The 18,513-nt window shown below is 42.9% G+C and overlaps 1 protein-coding gene across 1 annotated transcript in view; it reads right to left on the reverse strand.

Moving 5' to 3' along the window:
• Window positions 1-18,513, reverse strand: part of LOC132401707 (outer dense fiber protein 2-like) — an 82,801-nt gene that overhangs the window by 42,240 nt on the left and 22,048 nt on the right. The window contains exons 6-8 of the mRNA XM_059983816.1: window positions 10,919-10,993; window positions 7,729-7,800; window positions 7,518-7,634 (exon numbers count right to left, since the gene is read on the reverse strand). Coding sequence (XP_059839799.1) covers window positions 7,518-7,634; window positions 7,729-7,800; window positions 10,919-10,993 — 264 coding nt within the window. The remainder of the gene's footprint in view (window positions 1-7,517; window positions 7,635-7,728; window positions 7,801-10,918; window positions 10,994-18,513) is intronic.

An 18,513-nucleotide genomic window follows, 5' to 3' on the forward strand; every position in this document is an offset into this window, starting at 1 on the left:
CTGCCCTTGTTACTGAGTCAGATGATATGGGGGTGAAAGTAACCTACGGTCGACCTCCATTCCCTTGCTTTTCTAGCATCCACATTAATTAACATTATTCAATTTCAAAATATCAAATTATTTTAAAAAAACTAACTTGAAAGATCATATACTACATGTCTTTATTTAGATTTGGTTGCAAGATTCCTATCTTGACTAGTTAGAAAGATAGAAATGCTTCTGTAACCTAATTTGATTCAGCCCTTCTCAAAGGGAGAATGCTAAATATAGATAACAAATCCCATAAAACTGGTATATTAGAACTACAATTCTGAACCAGTTTGCAGCTGTAACATACACTTAAAGTTCAGCCCATGTTTCATCATTTCTGATGAATTGGTATACTAGTCCAAACCACAATGTTGCAATTCCCAGGGTTTCTACCATTCTAGAGTTGAAGATTACTCAAGACTACCAATTCCTAACTTTATTGGAATTTTCATGTCAGCCGAATTTTTACTTGCAGTGACTGCCTTAGTAAGAGTACAGATTACCTGTTCCAATATACCATAAACTATTGTCTTCCCACCAAAGACTTGTTAAAGATTATCTGAATGACATTGGCCATGCAAACTGTGCAACATTGTGGATGTGATTTTAAAAAAACAAGGAGAGTCATCGCTTAAGTTTATTTGTGTGATATTTTCAATTTATAAAATCACAGAGCACGACAGCACAGAAGCAGGCTTTTCAGCCCATCTAGTCAATGCCATACAGAAATTCCTAAGTATCCCAAGGCCTCAAAAATTGTAGCCATTGTTCAGCCTTTGTTACCTATCGGTGATCTCCATTCCTCTAGCCATTGTTTCCACGATTTTGTTGACTCTCTTCCCTGCATACTCACATAACCATTCCTCACTTCATCCATTGTATTGAAGCCTGTGTCACGGGCTGTGACACAGAAATTTGAGAACCGGGCCTCCAAAATGGTTGGCAAGGCAACACGTATTCAAAGGTAAGGAGTCCACACATACCATTTTGGATTTAAAAAAAAATTGTGACTAAGAATGTCCATGCATAAACTACCCCTTCTGTTCTTTGCAAATGAAGGACCTGATACCCAATGGACTCCCACTAGAATATAAATTTACAAGAGTAGCCAGATTCAATGTTAACTGTACTTCAGAAAATCAGATCTACTTGCTGACTCATAGGTATACTTAAAGAAACCAATGCAGCCAGAATTTAAAGTGTTTTTAACGCCTCAATTCTCACCCATAACCTCCAAAAAATTATAGCCCCTTACCTCAGCCACTGATTCTGTGACCTTGTTGTCTTCTACCCACAGCCACTCCTCTCTTCCTTAGAGTCATGGAGCAATACAGCAAGGGAACAAGTCCCTCAGCTCATTGAGTCTACAATGACTATCAACTATCCATTTACGCTAACCCACATTTACCGGTGGTTGTCCATTATCTTCGATAATGACAGGAAACCTGAGTGGGAGAATTTTTAAAGTGGAAATGCCATTACACTCTCTCAACCTCAGAAGTCCAGGTCCAGTGGTACAAACAAGCGTCGTAAACTGGTGCCTTCCTTGGATGACCATGATGTCTCTCATGCCTTGTCAAGTCCTTTGCTCTTCACAGAGCATTGCAGTACCACCTCCCTGGCAATCAGGTTGCACTGTAGATCTCATCCACCCAGTCTGTTGGAGCTGATATCGCATGCCAGGACAGACATGTCCCTCTCTCACTGGGGTATGAAGCTGCTGGCTACTGTTTTAGCTCATCTGTCGAAGAGGTGCACCACCATGCAGCCGTTGTCACATGCCAACAGCTTCTTGGAGCCGCAGGTGAAAACTGAATGTTCTGTGGGGACCAAAGGTGAGTGAGCTGTCCTGGAATGGACACAACAAGCACCTTCACCAGAAGTGCTACCCCTTCCTGGACACTACCCATCCCCCACATTAATTCTAATCCTATTAATATCAACTTCCAAAAGTTCAAAGTTCAAAGTAAAATTTATTATCAGAGTACATACATGTCACCATATACAACCCTGAGATTCTTCTTCTGCAAGCATACTTCACAAATCTACAGAACAGTCCTGCAGCCCACAGAAAATTGCCGATGTACACTGGACCATTTTTGTACCTTATACTAAGAAATCCTGCATTAATCCAATTTTTAATTTTACCCACAATCAACTTTCCACACACCAGGGACAACTTACAATGACCATTAATCTATCACCCCAGAGAGAAAATCTGTGCTATCATAGGAAGCACAAGCAAACTCCACACAGACAACACCCAAGGTAAGGATTGAACTTGGATTTCTGGGGCTGTAAGGCACTGGCTTTACTAACTGAGCTACTTTGTCATCCACAAATCAGAGACCACTTTTTAGCAGAGGAACCTCCCCATCACTAAATTCACTGATGAGCTAACTCAAACTTTTCACACCTTGCTAATCTGAAGGAAATGAAGGCAAAGGTGTATGGCTAGACAGCCTCATGCAGAAGGTTTGTAGATGGCCCCAACAAAATGGGGACAGACTAATTTATAGCACAATAACATTCAGAAGTCAACATCATCAGAGACTAGGTTTATCTTACTCTATCAACAACTTGTATAAATGAATTAGCTCTGATTTATTGCATTGTGTGATTTATCACCAGTTCCATATAACTATATAACAATTACAGCATGGAGACTGGCCAACTCTGCCCTTCTAGTCTGTGCCAAATGCTTACTCTCACCTAGTCCCACTGACCTGCACTAAGCCCACAACCCTCCGTTCCTTTTCTGTCCATATACCTATCCATTTTTTTTTAATGACAGTATCGAACCTGTCTCTACCACTTCTACTGGAAGCTCGATCCACACAGCTACCACTCTCTGAGTAAAGAAGTTCCCCCTTGTGTTACCCCTAAACTTTTGCCCCCAACTCTCAACTCATGTCCTCTTGTTTGAATCTCCCCTACTCTCAATGGAAAAAGCCTATCTACGTCAACTCTATCTATCCCCCTCATAATTTTAAATACCTCCATCAAGTCCCCCCTCAACCTTCTATGTTCCAAAGAATAAAGACCTAACTTGTTCAACCTTTCTCTGTAACTTAGATGCTGAAGCTCAGGTAACATTCTCGTAAATCTTTTCTGTACTCTCTCTATTTTGTTGTTATCTTTCCTATAATTCAGTGACCAGTACTGTACACAATACTCCAAATTTGGCCTTACCAACGCCTTGTACAATTTTAACATTACATCCCAACTCCTATACTCAATGCTCTGATTTATAAAGGCCAGCATACCAAAAGCTTTCTTCACCACCCTATCCACATGAGATTCCACCTTCAGGGAACTATGTACCATTATTCCTAGATCACTCTGTTCTACTACATTCCTCAATACCCTACTATTTACCATGTATGTCCTATTTTGATTATTCCTACCAAAATGTAGCACCTCACACTTATCAGCATTAAACTCCATCTGTCATCTTTCAGCCCACTCTTCTAACTGGCCTAAAGCTCTCTGCAAGCTTTGAAAACCTACTTCATTATCCACAATGCCACCTATCTTAGTAACATCTGCATACTTACTAATCCAATTTACCACCCCATCATCCAGATCATTAATGTATATGACAAACAACATTGGACCCAGTACAGATCCCTGAGGCACACCACTAGTCACCGGCCTCCAACCTGACAAACAGTTATCCACCACTACTCTCTGGCATATCCCATCCAACCACCGTTGAATCCATTTTACTACTTCAATATTAATACCTAACTATTGAACCTTCCTAACTAACCTTCCATGTGGAACCTTGTCAAAGGCTTTAATGAAGTCCATATAGACAACAGCCACTGCTTTAACCTCATCAACTTTCCGAGTAACCTCTTCAAAAAATTCAATTTGTCAAACATGACCTTCCATGCACAAATCCATGTTGACTGTTCCTAATCAGACCCTGTTTATCCAAATAATAATATATAACATCTCTAAGAATACGTTCCATTAATTTACCCACCACTTATCTCAAACTTACAGGCCTATACTTTCTAGGTTTACTCTTAGAACCTCTTTTAAACAATGAAACAACATGAGCAATAAGCCAATCCTCTAGCACAATCCCCGTTTCTAATGACATTTGAAATATTTCTGTCAGAGCCCCTGCTATTTCTAAACTAACTTCCCTCAAGATCCTAGGGAATATCCTGTCAGGACCCAGAGACTTATCAACTTTTATATTCTTTAAAAGTGCCAGTACTTCCTCTTCTTTAATCATCATAGTTTCCATAACTTTCTACTTGTTTCCCTTACCTTACACAATTCAATATCCTTCTCCTTAATGAATACCGAAGAAAAGAAATTGTTCAAAATCTGACTGAACTGATGAAGGGTCTCAGCCCGAAACGTCGACAGCGCTTCTCCTTATAGATGCTGCCTGGCCTGCTGTGTTCCACCAGCATTTTGTGCATGTTGTTTGAATTTCCAGCATCTGCAGATTTCCTCGTGTTTGCTCTTGGGATTTATTTTTACCTTACTTGCCAAAGCAACCTCTTATCTTCTTTTAGCTTTTCTAATTTCTTTCCTAAGATTCTTTTTACATTCTTTATATTCCTCAAGCACCTCATTTACTCCATGCTGCCTATATTTATTGTAGATATCTCTCTTTTTTCAAACCAAGTTTCCAATATCCCTTGAAAACCATGGCTCTCTCAAACTTTTAACCTTTCCTTTCAACCTAACAGGAACATAAAGATTCTGTACCCTCAAAATTTAAATGACCTCCATTTCTGTATTACATACTTCCCATAAAACAAATTGTCCCCAATCTACTCCTTCTAAATCCTTTTGCATCTCCTCAAAGTTAGCCTTTCTCCAATCAAAAATCTCAACCCTGGTTCTAGTCCTATTCTTCACCATAATTATATTGAAACTAATGACACTGTGATCACTGGACCTGAAGTGCTCCCCAACACATACCTCCGTCACCTGACCTACCTCATTCCCTAACAGGAGATCCAACACTGCCCATTCTCTAGTTGGTACCTCTATGTATTGCTGCAAAAAAGTATCCTGTACGCAGTTTACAACTCCAAACCATCCAGCCCTTTTACAGTATGGGCTTTTCAGTCTATGTGTGGAAAATTAAAATCTCCCACAATCACAACCCTGTGCTTATTACAGATATCTGCTAGCTCCTTGCAAATTTGCTCCTCCAATTCTCACTCCCCATTAGGTGGTCTACAATACACCCCTAGAAGTGTTACTACACCTTTCCCATTCCTCAATTCCACCCAAATAGCCTCCCTAGACGAGCCCTCTAATCTATCCTGCCAGAGCACCGCTGTAATATTTTCTCTGACAAGCAATGCAACACCTCCCCCTCTTGTCTCTCCGATTCTATCACACCTGAAGCAATGAAATCCAGGAATATTTAGTTGCCAATCACACCTCTCCTGCAACCATGTTTCACTAATAGCCACAACATCATATTTCCAGGTATCAATCCATGCTCTCAGCTCATCCACCTTTCTTACAATGCTCCTAGCATTAAAATAAATGCATTTAAGAAATTCTCCACCTCTTCCTCTCTGTTTATCTCTAACTGTGCAAACAACTTTACTATCTTCTTTTTCTTCCTTCTCCCATACATCTGTTCCTGCACTCTGGTTCCCCTCCCCCCTTGTATCTAGTTTAAATCCACTGGAGTCTCTCTAGTAAACCCACCTGCAAGAATATTTGTCCCCCTCCAGTTCAGATGTAAATCGTCCCACCGGAACAGGTCCTACCTTCCTTGGAAAATTGCCCAATTATCTATAAATCTGAAGCCTTCCCTCCTGCACCATGTCTTCAGCCACGTGTTGATCTGCGCTATCTTACCATTTCTAAACCCGCCTGCACCTGGCACTGGTAGCAATCCTGAGTTTGCTATCTCGGAGGCCCTGTCCTTTAACTTGGTGCCTAACTCCCTAAACTCACCTCTCAGGACCTTCTCACTCTTCCCACCCACATCATTGGTCCCTACATGGACCATGATATCCGGCTGCTCACCCTCCCTCTTGAGAATACTGAGAACTCAATCCGAGATATCGCAGTCCCTGGCACCAGGGAGGCAACAGACTACCCGGGATTCTCGATCTCTTCCACAGAACCTCTTATCTGTCCCCCTAACTATCGAATCCCCTATCACTACTGCTCTCCTCTTTTCCCTCCTTACCTTCTGAGCTGAGGGTCCAGTCTTGGTGCCAGAGATGCAACCACTGCAACTTGTCCCTGGTAGGTCGTCCCCACCAACAGTATCCACAATGGTGTAATTATTGATGGGAATGGCAATAGGGGTGCTCTGCTCATTCTGTCTAATCTCCTTCCCTCTCCTGACAGTCACCCAGTTACCTGTCTCCTCACTCTTAGGTGTGACTATCGCCCTGTAACTCCTGCTTATTTCTGCCTCTGCCTCCCGAATGATCCTAAGTTCTTCCAGCTCCAGCTCCAGTTCCCTAACACGGTTTGTCAGGAGCTGCAGCTGGATGCACCTTTTAAAGGTGTAGTCATCAGGGACAATTGTGCTCGCCCTGACTTCCCACATACTGGAAACGGAGCACTCAACTGCCCTAACTGCTGCCTCCATTACCTACTCCTAAGGTAATTAAATTAACTAAAGGAACTTACCCGGCCTTACCTCACTTGGAGTGAAGCTTGTCCTCAGCCTCTGCTCGCCAAAGCCTCTCAAGCCAAAGCCTTCCTACTCTATCTGTCTCTACTACGTTACCCGCTCCGTTAATCTGCTCGCTTTTTAAATTCTCCGCTGCCTCATGGGCCGACTTTTATGTGCTTACATGCCCTGTTCAATCCTCACCTCTGCCTGTTCTCACCAAAGCCTGTTGAGCCAAAGCTGTCCCACTCTGCCTCAGTCCACTCCGACAACGGCCGTTATATATGGTGGTCTTTTTTTTAAACCTTTGGCAAGTTACGTCACGCGCCTGTGCAGTCTAACCTCTTTTCCCCAATCAGTTAAAAAAAAGGCTTCTCTCCGAGATGCCTTTACTTCTTCACTCTCCGCCTCTTGCTTCGATTTAAAAGACCGTTGAAAAATTCCTCTCCTTTTGAAACCTTTGGCACACTATGTCACGCACCTGTGCAGTCTAGCCTCTTTTCCCCAAATGGCTTCTATCCCAGATACCTTTATTTCTTCTATGGATCAGTTCAGAGTTTATATTAGCAATGCCGAATTCATATGTAAGATTATTAGATGCAACAATTCTAGCTGTAAGTCAGCCTACTCAATAGCTGGATATGGGGATTTTCCACATACAAACCACAATACAGTATTGCTGATTAAAATCATTAACTAGTTAGCTTTTTCACAGAAGTGAAACTATAGCCACTGGTTTTCTCAAGATTGGATCACTTTTCAATTGTGCTAAGTCACTGTAAAATTATGAGAGGCAACTATACTGCAATAATTTAAATTTCTGTGGTCCACTTATAGAATTGCTGTGTTTTACCAGGCAACTTACAAGTATCTGAGCTAACATCCTGTCACTCACAGCCTCTTTATTTTGAAGTTGTCCCTGTAGATGAGCTTGGGTTGCTCCAATGGATTTTGAAAGCTGCTTTTCAAAGAAAGAATTATCCTGGAAAAGAAGTTACATTTGGTTAAAGCAAAGATCAACACTGACAATAATTATTCTCTTTTTCTGATTAAAAAGAACTCCTCTGACTGCTTACCTTTTCTTTCTGGTACATCTCTGAAACTTCTTCAGCATTCCTCTCAGCTTCTAAGAGTTTACTTTTTAAATGCTGTAAGAACCAGTATCAGATTTATTATGTTGCTTTGTGGCAGCAGTACAGAGCAAACACAAAATAATTAATAAAAGCTACTTAAATTGAATCTGTGTACTAAGCCCCCTCCTTTACTCTCTGTATGCCCGTGTATGACTCTGTATGACTGTGTCACCCACAGCTCCAATCTGTGAATTAAATTTGCTGATGTCACAACACTGATTGGCCTTATCTCAAATAAAAATGAGGCAGCCTACAGAGAAGAAGCCACCACCCTGACACAGTGGTGTCAAGAAGACAACCTCTCTCTCAATGTTGCAACAACACAGGAACTGCTTATGGACTACAGGATGAATGGAGACAGGCTAACCCGGGGGTCGGCAACCCGCGGCTCTGGAGCCACATGCGACTCTTTTACGTCTGTGCTGCGGCTCCCTGTTGCTTTGGGAAATAATTGGTCAGTATTTAATTAAAATGTATTTTATGTTAGTTTGTTAGTTTTTGAAATGTAATTCTAAATTTGAAGATTATGGTGATCTTGTACAATCTAAATAAGACGTTGTGGCGACCCATTTCCTGGCACATTGGAACCGGCTCACAATTAGCCAGCGTTCAGGCTAAGGGAGTTTGTGAGTACGTGTCTTTTGCAGCATCCGCGCCCATGGGGGGGCGGGTTGAGGGAGGCTTAAAAGCAAGGCTGTTTAGTTCGAATAAAGCTATCTTTGACTGCAGTTTACTGACTGCGTGTAGCACACCGCTACAACGTGTTTTAATCGCTGGCTGTCCAGAGGGGAGGTGCTGAAACGCTTTGTCGCGTGTCTGGAAGAAGTGAAAACTTTCCTGGGCAGCAAAGGGCTCAACTTTCCTGAGCTGGAACAGCCAGAGTGGCTGAAAAAGCTATACTTCATGGTAGACATGACAGCGCACCTGAACACGCTGAACACAGCTCTTCAGGGGTAAGGACGTACAGCCCTGCACATGTTGGAGGATGCTTTGGCATTCGAGCGCAAGTTGACAGTGCTTGCCAGAGATTTACAGAAAGGCACATTGTCTCACTTCCCCAATTTGAGAGAGTTCAAACAAGGTCACGACATGATAAATTCGGAGTATTTACATTCTGCAATCATCGCAATGCAAACATCGTTTGGGAAATGCTTCTGTGAGTTCAGAGAGGAAAAAAACACATTATCCTTCCTGGTCACTCCCCTAAGCATCGATCCATCCCTACTGAATACGACTGCATTGTCAGGTGTGAGTCAACCTGACCAAGTATGATAAATATTTTAATTGCCTATTATTTTACGTATATTCATATGTTTTCATTGTTCAGTGAAATAGTCCTTTTATTTTTCAGGTTGACAGCTGGCTGACGTTATTTTTGGTTTGCTGCTGGCGGCAAATTTAAGTTTGGTGTTTTTCATAAATACAAGAAGTACTCAAATAGACATTGAGTATTTTACTTAAAAGTAACCTTCAATCCAACGTCTTTTTTTCGGAGTTCAAAATGTTTTTGTTGCATGCAGAAATGTAATTTCGTTTTCTCTGCAGGAGTTAATCAATTTCATAAATGCAACACATTATAGTTTGTTTATACATAGCATAAAGGCAAAAAAAACATTGTATGCAGTGTTATTTCATTTTAAATGTCAAACGGGTTTTGCGGCTCCCAGTGTTTTCTTTTCTGTGGGAAATGGGTCCAAGTGGCTCTTTCAGTGGTAAAGGTTGCTGACCCCTGGGCTAACCCCTATTGACATCAATGGATCTGGGGTTGAGAGGGTGAACAGCTTTAAGTTCCTCTGCATAAACATCACCAAGGATCTCACATGATCTGTACATACCAGCTGTGTGGTGAAAAAGGCATAACAGCGCCTCTTTCACCTCAGACGGTTGAAGAAATTTGGTGTGGGCCCCAAATCCTAAGAACTTTCTATAGGGGCACAATTGAGAGCATCCTGACTGGCTGCATCACTGCCTGGTATGGGAACTGTACATCCCTCAATCACAGGACCGCAGAGAGTGGTGCAGACAGCCCAGTGGATCTGTAGATGTGAACTTCCCGCTATTCAGGACATTTTCAAAGACAGGTGTGTAAAAAGAACCCGAAGGATCAGTGGGGATCCAAGTCATCCCAGTCACAATCTGTTCTAGCTGCTACCATCTGTGAAACAGTACCACAATATAAAAGCCAGGACCAACAGACTCTGGGACAGCTTCTTCCACCAGGCCGATTGCTTAACTCATGATGACACAATTGCATTTCTATGTACATACTATTTATTATAAATTACAATAAATTGCACATTTAGACAGAGATGTAAAGATGTTTACTCCTCATGTATGTGAAGGATATAAGTAATAAAGTCAATTCAATTCAATACGTATATAAGAAAGTCATGTGAAAGATCCTGATGAAGAATCTTGGCCCAAAATGTCGACTGTTTATTCACCTTCATAGATACTGCTTGACCTGCTGAGAATTCCTCCAGCAATTTTATGTGTGTTGCTTTGGTTTTTGGACTTGCTTGTTTTTATAGTAAGGGAGTGTTCATGGGTTCATGGACCATTTAGAAATCATGGCTGAGGGAAAGAAAGTGCTCCTAAAATGTTGAGTGTGGGCCTTCATGCTGCTATACCTCCTCTCTGATGAGAAGAGGGAATGTCCTGTTTAGTGAGGATCTTCAATGATGGATACCACTTTTTGGATAATTTCTCAATCGTGGGGAAGATTGTGCTCATTTGAAAGAACAAGAAACTGCCTTCTGTGCAAAGTCAATGATGAATAACAAAACCAGCTTCCTTTCTGAATTCATTTGGATCATTACACCAATACTTAGGAATGCCAAATGTGAATGAAGTATTTCAGAACGATTTTATTTTTATTATTAGAGATACAGCACAGTAACAAGTCCCTCCAATGAGGCACATTATCCAATTACACCCATATGACCAATTAACCTACTAAACATCTTCAGAATGTGGGAAAAAGCCTGGGCAGTCAGAGGAAATCCACATAATCATGGGGATCACATAAAAATTCCTGACAGACTGTGCTGGAATTGAACCTTGGTCTGGGATAATGTTCTACTAACTGCTATGCTACCATGTTGACCTTGAATGATGAATGTAAAATACTCACAATATTTTTAGACTTGCTCTTTGTCAGCTTTTGCATCAAAACTTCCACTTGTATGTAGGTACAGTCCATGCCTGGCTGTAAGGAAAAGCTAAAATTAGAATGACTCTCCTATTCCCAAAGAAGCTGAAACCCCCTGGTTTTCTTGGCTGTGTAAGTCGAAGGAAGACACTCTCTGGTCCTGCCAAACCCGTGTGATCGAGATGGCCTGTGTCACCCCAAACCCCAGTTTGTGTGGATGCTGTGTAATTTACTACCCTGTGGAAAATTAGTGCCACAAGAGAAGACAGTACACTGCAAACAATTAAAAGAATTATGTTAATGAATCTTAACTAAAGTGTTAGTAAAGAAAAACAAAAAGGGCCCATTTTAATTAAACAGTCAAATGTGCACAAGTTGGATCTCAACATTTCACCATATTCACTGACCCTCAATCAATCTCGGCACCTGGCTTCATCCAGTCACGGTCCCGCACCAGGTCGAATCCTTTGACCTGTTCTCTCCAGCATCTTCTCTCTTCATCTCCCACTGAACAAAAGCCCCACCACCAACCTTAGTATCCCTCACCAAAAAAAAAAATCCTCCCCCCAGTTCCACTAACCTAAATGGACGGCACACATTCCTCACCATCCCAACAATAACCCAATCAGGCTGAAAACAGAACAGACTGCTCTTACAGAACTGCTAAATGAAATACCCACAGCATAGCAGTAAAGATGTGAACCAGGGCATTACACTCTCCACCCACCACAAATAGTCATATTGACTTTGAAATAATTTGTCATCCCATCATTAATAACACCGTTTTCAAAGGAATTCTGTGATGTCAGAATCTCTAATCTATTTGTACATGGTAGTGACATATCTCACTGGGGGACAGTCACAACACTCTGTTCCCTCAGTACTACATAGGCCAGCCTATCTGAGGGTCTCTTGACTCTTTGAGACCTCCTTATCCCATCATCTACTTCTTCAGTTTCAGACACTCCTTGGGATACTTCAGGTCCATGTGGTGAGGTCTCCCCCTGTGTATTACTGCCCCTGTCTATTACTCTTGCCTTCAGGCTACTTGGGTCCCTCTGCCAGTTGGCTGAGCTCAGATTCATTCTCAGGTACTTTAAAGCCCAGCCCCACTTCATGGTACAGCTACAAGCCTGCCTGTCTCTCCCATTTTACCTGACTCAGCGTGAGAAGGGTTTGAAATCTCTTACTCAATTAGTGGGGAGTTAGCACAAAGCAGCATATACCGCATCCCCATTTCCTCATCCTCTGACTCCGTATCCCATTCAGGGGCAAGGGCCGGTCTAATCCTTCCCGCAGCTGGTCCTTCAGTCTCCCCACATCGTCCTCTTACTAGGTGTGGGATCCAGGTCAGGTTCTGGGTCAACACGCACCTCTTGTCCCAAAGGTGGTTCCAATGGAGAATTTTGACAGGCCCATTCTCATCCTCTGGTTTCACCCAGAAAGCTGGTACATTTTGTATCGGACTCTCTACTGCAGAGGGAGCAGATGCCCTGCAGTCAGCCAACTTATGAAGACTCGGTCTCCAGGCATGAGTTTGGAGAACCTAGTCTTTTGATTGTACCTCCTCTGCTTGATTGTACCTCCTCTCCTCTGATTCTGCTTGGTAGCAGAGAGCTCACTAATTGATAATCCCTTTTCATCTCCCTTCTCATATCAAATAGATACGTACTTCAGATAAGTCTTTGGCAGTAGATCTTCCTCGCCAGTCCCACAACAGAGGTCAACAGGCAACCGTGCCTCACGCCCAAACATCAGATAATATGGCGAGTACCCAGTAGCTTCATTTTGTGTACAGTTGTAGCAGTGGACCAGACATCCAAAATGTTGACTCCACTTGTTCTTTTTGCTAATCTCCAAGGTTCTGAGCATGACTACCTAAGTCTGATTGAACCTCTCAGGTTGGGGATCACCCTGCAGGTGATAAGGCATAGTCCTTGACTTCTCTACTCCAAGCACGCTCAGTAACTCATGTATGAGCCTACTCTTGAAATCCTGTCCCTGACTGCTATGTATCTGCTGGGGAGGCCATAAGAAATGAAATACTTCTCCCATAACCCTTTGGCCACAGTGGACACCCTCTGTTCCTTGGTAGGGAAGGCTTGTGCATATCTGATGTAGTGATCTGTAATAACCAAGATATTTGCCATGTTGTTGGCATCTGGCTCCAATAACAGGAAATCCATTCACACTAAGTCAAGCAGCCCCGCATTCTGCAAGTGGGATAACGGAGCACCTCTTGTAGGCAGCATCTTCCTCCGTATATATCAAATGCACAACTTGCAGTACTCTTCAACCTCTAGCTTCATTTGGGACCAGCAGAACCAATCTCTGAGCAATCCATAGGCCTTCTCAATCCCCAAGTGGCCAGAATCATCATGAAATGACTTCAACACAATCCTCCGATGCTTCTCAAGCAGAACCAGCTGGGAATATTGAAGCTGGTCTGGAGGCAATATGACCTGGTATAGGACCTAGTTCCTCAACCTCCATCTGGGCCATTTTCTCAGTAGTAGAGACACTGCAGAGTGCTTCATCTTGTCCACTGGGCCATGTCTCCTTTCACAACCGCTGACCAAACGGTTCCACTGCCCAGATATTTCACTAAGCAGCTGTCACTTTCCCAGGACTCAAGTCCAGCAACTGCTTTTGTCTTCAGAGCAGTCAGGTTGTGTTAAGCTTCAGAAACTCCTAAATATTTACTGCTCGATTCTGCCCTTGCCTTTCCTCTACCTGCCCTGTGATGGAAAACTGGCACATGGCTTTCGCTCCAGGGTCAGGAACACTCTCCCACTCTCTGTCCCTGTCTAGCTGTTTATCAGGATAAAGCATCGGCATCAATGTTCCTACTTCCCGGCTGGTACTTCAGGCTGAAATCATAGGCAGACAAAGCTGCCAATCATCGATGGCCTGTGGCACCTAATTTCACTGAAGTCAAAATATAAGGGATTGTTGTCCGTCCTCACCTCACTCTTGGAAGTATATAGATAATCATCTAAGCTTATCCACCGCAGCCCATTTCAATGCCAGAAGTTCCAACCTGTGCTTGGGATAGTTTCCCTCAGAGGGTGACAGACTCCAGCTGACAAGCGTGACAGGACTCAACCCCGTGCCCTGATCCTGTTATAGAACACTCATTAAACCCTCTCTGCCGGCATCCGTATGCAGCATATACGGCAACCGGGGGGTCTGCAAAAACCAGCACCGGCACTTTTATCAGCAGTTCCTTCAGCAACTGAAAGGCCTCTTCACATTTCACATCCAATCTCACTCCAAAAGGCTCTGAAGGGCTAAGGTAATCTTTACCCTCCTCTCCTTTTGTCCTCCTCCCTTTGTTCCCCAAGGGAGGGCAACCACACAGAAGACGATGTAAAGGGTGACTCACTTTAGAGTAGTCCTTCACAAATCTCCGGATAGTACTCATAGAATCCAAGGAACAAACGCAGGGTGCGCACAGTCTGGGTGGGGCCTGGCCAGGTGGTCACCACCTCTATCTTAGACAGATTTATAGCTACTCCAACCTATGAGACTATGTGCCCAACACAGCTGACAAACGCCTTACAGAACTGGCACTTGTCCAGGGAAAGTTTTAACCTTCAACTTTCAGGCCACACAGCACCTTCACTATAAGATCATCCAGGTACACCAACACGTCAAGCAAGATCATATCTCCTACCATTTTCTCCATGACACGCTGGAAAGTCACTGGTGCTCCCGAAATGCCCTGGGGCATCCTTTCAAACTGGAAGAATCCCACGGGACTCTTCTCTTTGTCTGCCTCACTCATGGGGATCTGATAATACCCACTCCAAGTCCAGCACATTGAACAGCTTTGCAACACTCAGACAGGCCTGCGCATCTTCAAGACGGTATAATGGTCGGGGACTGTACGCCTGTTTAGAGTCCTATAGTCCAGATATGTCCATACCTTCCTCCTCTCCTAGTCATGGGAAACTTGGCTTCCGATTTGGCATGCTGGCCTGCACTCCCCTCCTCCCGGAAAAAATGGACAGCCCATGCCATCCTCTGTCCCGGGGCCCCAATAGTACCAGGCAGATCCACTGCCATTACGTCAGCGCTAGTCTGAACTAAAACAAAGTCTTTGTCCGCCATTTTCTCAAACCTCCACTGCATAGTTGTAACTGCTCCTACTGCTTTAATGGTACATAAAGTTGAATAATTTGTATTCATCAGGAATACGAATGTCTACCCTCGCATTTGTAACCAGTAACCCCATGAATTCACATCACTGTTCAACCCCTGCAGCGTCTATACCCACATATCTCACACTTCACTGGCCAATAGTTTAGTGTAGGCTTAAACACACACCCCACCGGCTCAACACTCAGCATCCAACAAAATCAATCCTGGACGATAACCCCACAATGAAACCCCCGGTTTCTTTGTCTGCGTAAGTCTAGGGAGGACACTCTCCAGTCTCACCAAACCTGTGAGATTGAGACAGCTGTCCCACCCCAAACCCCGGTTTGTGTGGATGCTGTGTAGTTTGCTACCCTGTTACAAATTAGTGCCACGAAATAACAGACAGTACACCGCATATGATCAAAGGAATTATATTTATGAACTTTAACTTAACTAAAGGGTTAGTAAAGAAAAACAAAAAAAGGGCCCGATTTAATTACAGTCAAATGTGCACAAGCCGGAGCTCACTGATCCTCAATCGATCTTGACACCTGGCTTCATCGAATCATGGCCCGGGACCAGTTCGAATCAGGCGACCGGTTCTCTCCAGCGTCTTCTCCCTTCATCTCCCACCGAACAAAAGCCCCAAGACGAACCTTAGTGTCCCTCAAACAAACCCCCCCCCCCCCATTTCCACCATCCCAATTGGACGGCACACATTCCTCATCATCCTCATCTTCAACAATAACCCAGAAAGGCTGAAAGCAGAACAGACTGCTCTTACAGAACTGCTAAATGAAATACCTACAGCATAACAGTAAAATTGTGAACCAGGGCATTACACAGTACAGATACCAAAAGCACCAGCTAAAATGTCACTGTGCTAATGTTACACGATTGTGGTAACTCTGACAATGGGAAATTGTTTCTCAATCACTGTACGTGGGACAACTCCTACTCTCAAGATTAATAACTCTTGCTGTACCTGACTGACAAAAGGATTGAAAGACAATTTGTACATACTTAGTGAGCCTGTAAGAGAATTAAAGGGAATAGAAAGACTAGCATTTACACAGTGCCCTTGAAATCCTTTTCAGTGTTCACAGAGCATGGCACTGGCCCTAGTCATTGCAACAATACATGAAACAACATCAGAATTTCTTTCTGCTCTGAAGTACCATGTTCAAGAAGGTACTCTTCAGTCATATCTTGAATTCTAATTAGCCTCTCCATATCCTCCAACTTCAAGAGGGAATCATTAGAATTGTTTTTATTAATGATAAAGATATTTCTATAGCAACAATGCACCTGTTACCACTCGATTCCACATGCTTTTGAGGGGCTGTTGTAACCTCTGATTAGTTATGGTGGAACTCTCTTTCTTCTCTAATAGCAAGTCCTTTACTCCTGCAAGTCTATTAACCCTGAAAGTTGAAAACTTTATTTTATTCACAAGGGATATTGGGGCAAATGTTTTCATGGAATTGTAGAGAATGTGCAGCAGGAAGACAGGGCATTCAGTCCAGATCAATAAGTATACCTCTGACTCAAAATGTCGGAGAAACTCAGCCAGGCAGGCAACACCAAAGAGGGAAATGAAGAGTCGATGTTTCAGACCAATACGCTTCATTATTACTGTGTAGGAAGAGGGCAGAAGCCTGAACAAAAGGGTTAGGGGGTAGGGAGGAGGAGCATGAGCTGGCAGGTGATAAGGGAATCCAGGTCATAAAGTCACAGAGCACCACAGCACAGAAACAGGTCCTTCAGCCCATGTTATACATACCAAACTATTATTCTGTCAAGTCCCATTGATCTGCACCCAGACCATAGCCCTCTGTGCCTCGCCTATCCTTGTATTTATCCAAATTTCTCTTAAGTATTGAAATTGAACCTGTATCTGGCACTTCCACTGGCAGCTTGTTCCACACTCTCACACCCTCTGAGTGAACAGGTTCTCCCTCAGGTTCGCCTTAATGTTTCACCTCTCTCCTTTAATCTATGACTTCTAGGGATAAGGAAAGGCAAAGAAGGAAGAGGAACAGATTTCCAGCGTCTCAAGGGTCATGTAATACTTTTGACAATCCCTTTCTATACTTCTTCAAGGAACCTCATTAACATATCCTTAAACTGCATGTCCATCTACCTACCCCTTCATGGAGTTTTTAATCACCTGAACTCCTCTTTGTGATACAAATTCCACATGCTAACCATTCTTGGGTTTAAGAAGCTACTATTGGATCTATTAATAATGGCCCATCATATTAGTAGTGGATACAGCCCAGTCCATCACAGGGAAGGCTCTCCATATCATTGAGCAGATTTACAAGGAGCACTGCCATAAGCAAGTAGTATCCATCATTAAAGATCCCTACCATTCTGGCCACATTCTCTTCTCACTACTACCATCAGACAGGAGGTACAAGAGCCCTACATCCCACACCACCAGATTCAACAGTTATTACCCTACAAATTAAACCAGCACAGATAACTTCACTCACCTCAGTGCCTAACAAGCTCCACAACCTATAGAATCACTTTCAGAATCAGAATCAGGTTAATATCACCGGCATGTGTTGTGGCTCTACAGCTCTATTATTTATTTACATTTTTATTATTAGGCAGGTAGTTGGAACTGAGTTTACAGACAGATCAGCCATGATCTTATTGAATGGTGCGGCAGGCTCAATGGGTCGGATGGCCTACTCCTGCTTCTATTTCGTATGTTCTTACTATTTGCATGATTTGTCTTTTGCACACTGGTTGCTTGTCTGTCTGTTACTTACAGCTTTTTAATCATAAATTCTACTCCATTTTTTTCTGTAAATACCTGAAGAAAATTAATCTCAAGGCAGTGTATGGTGACACATATGTACTTTAATAATAAATTTACTTTGAACATAGGGATGATAGGCACATGAGGGATTAGATTAATTAGGAGGCATTGTTTTACTTAGTTCAGCACAACATCATGTGCCAAAGGGCCTGGTCTGTATTGTACTCTTCTATGTTATATTTTTAATTAAAAAATCAAAGCAAATTTATTATCAAAGTACTCATATGTACGCATACTACCTTGAGATTCAATTTCATGCAGGCATTTACAGGAAAAATTAAAAAATCCTCCAATCATCTGATCACCCCTTCGGTTATTGGTAGGGGTCCATGGCATAAATGAGTTTAGGAACTTCTGTCAATAGACAATAGACAGTAGGTGCAGGAGTAGGCCATTCAGCCCTTCTAGCCAGCACCGCCATTCACTGTGATCATGGCTGATCATACACAATCAGTAACCTGTTCCTGCCCTCTCCCCATATCCCTTGACCCTACTATTTATAAGAGCTCTATCTAATTCTCTCTTGAATGCATCCAGAGACTTGGCCTCCACTGCCTTCTGGGGCAGAGCATTCCACATATAGAGTATGTCATAGAGTAAT

This window comes from Hypanus sabinus, chromosome 11 (genome assembly GCF_030144855.1).
Source record: "Hypanus sabinus isolate sHypSab1 chromosome 11, sHypSab1.hap1, whole genome shotgun sequence".
Classification (NCBI taxonomy): Eukaryota; Metazoa; Chordata; class Chondrichthyes; order Myliobatiformes; family Dasyatidae; genus Hypanus; species Hypanus sabinus.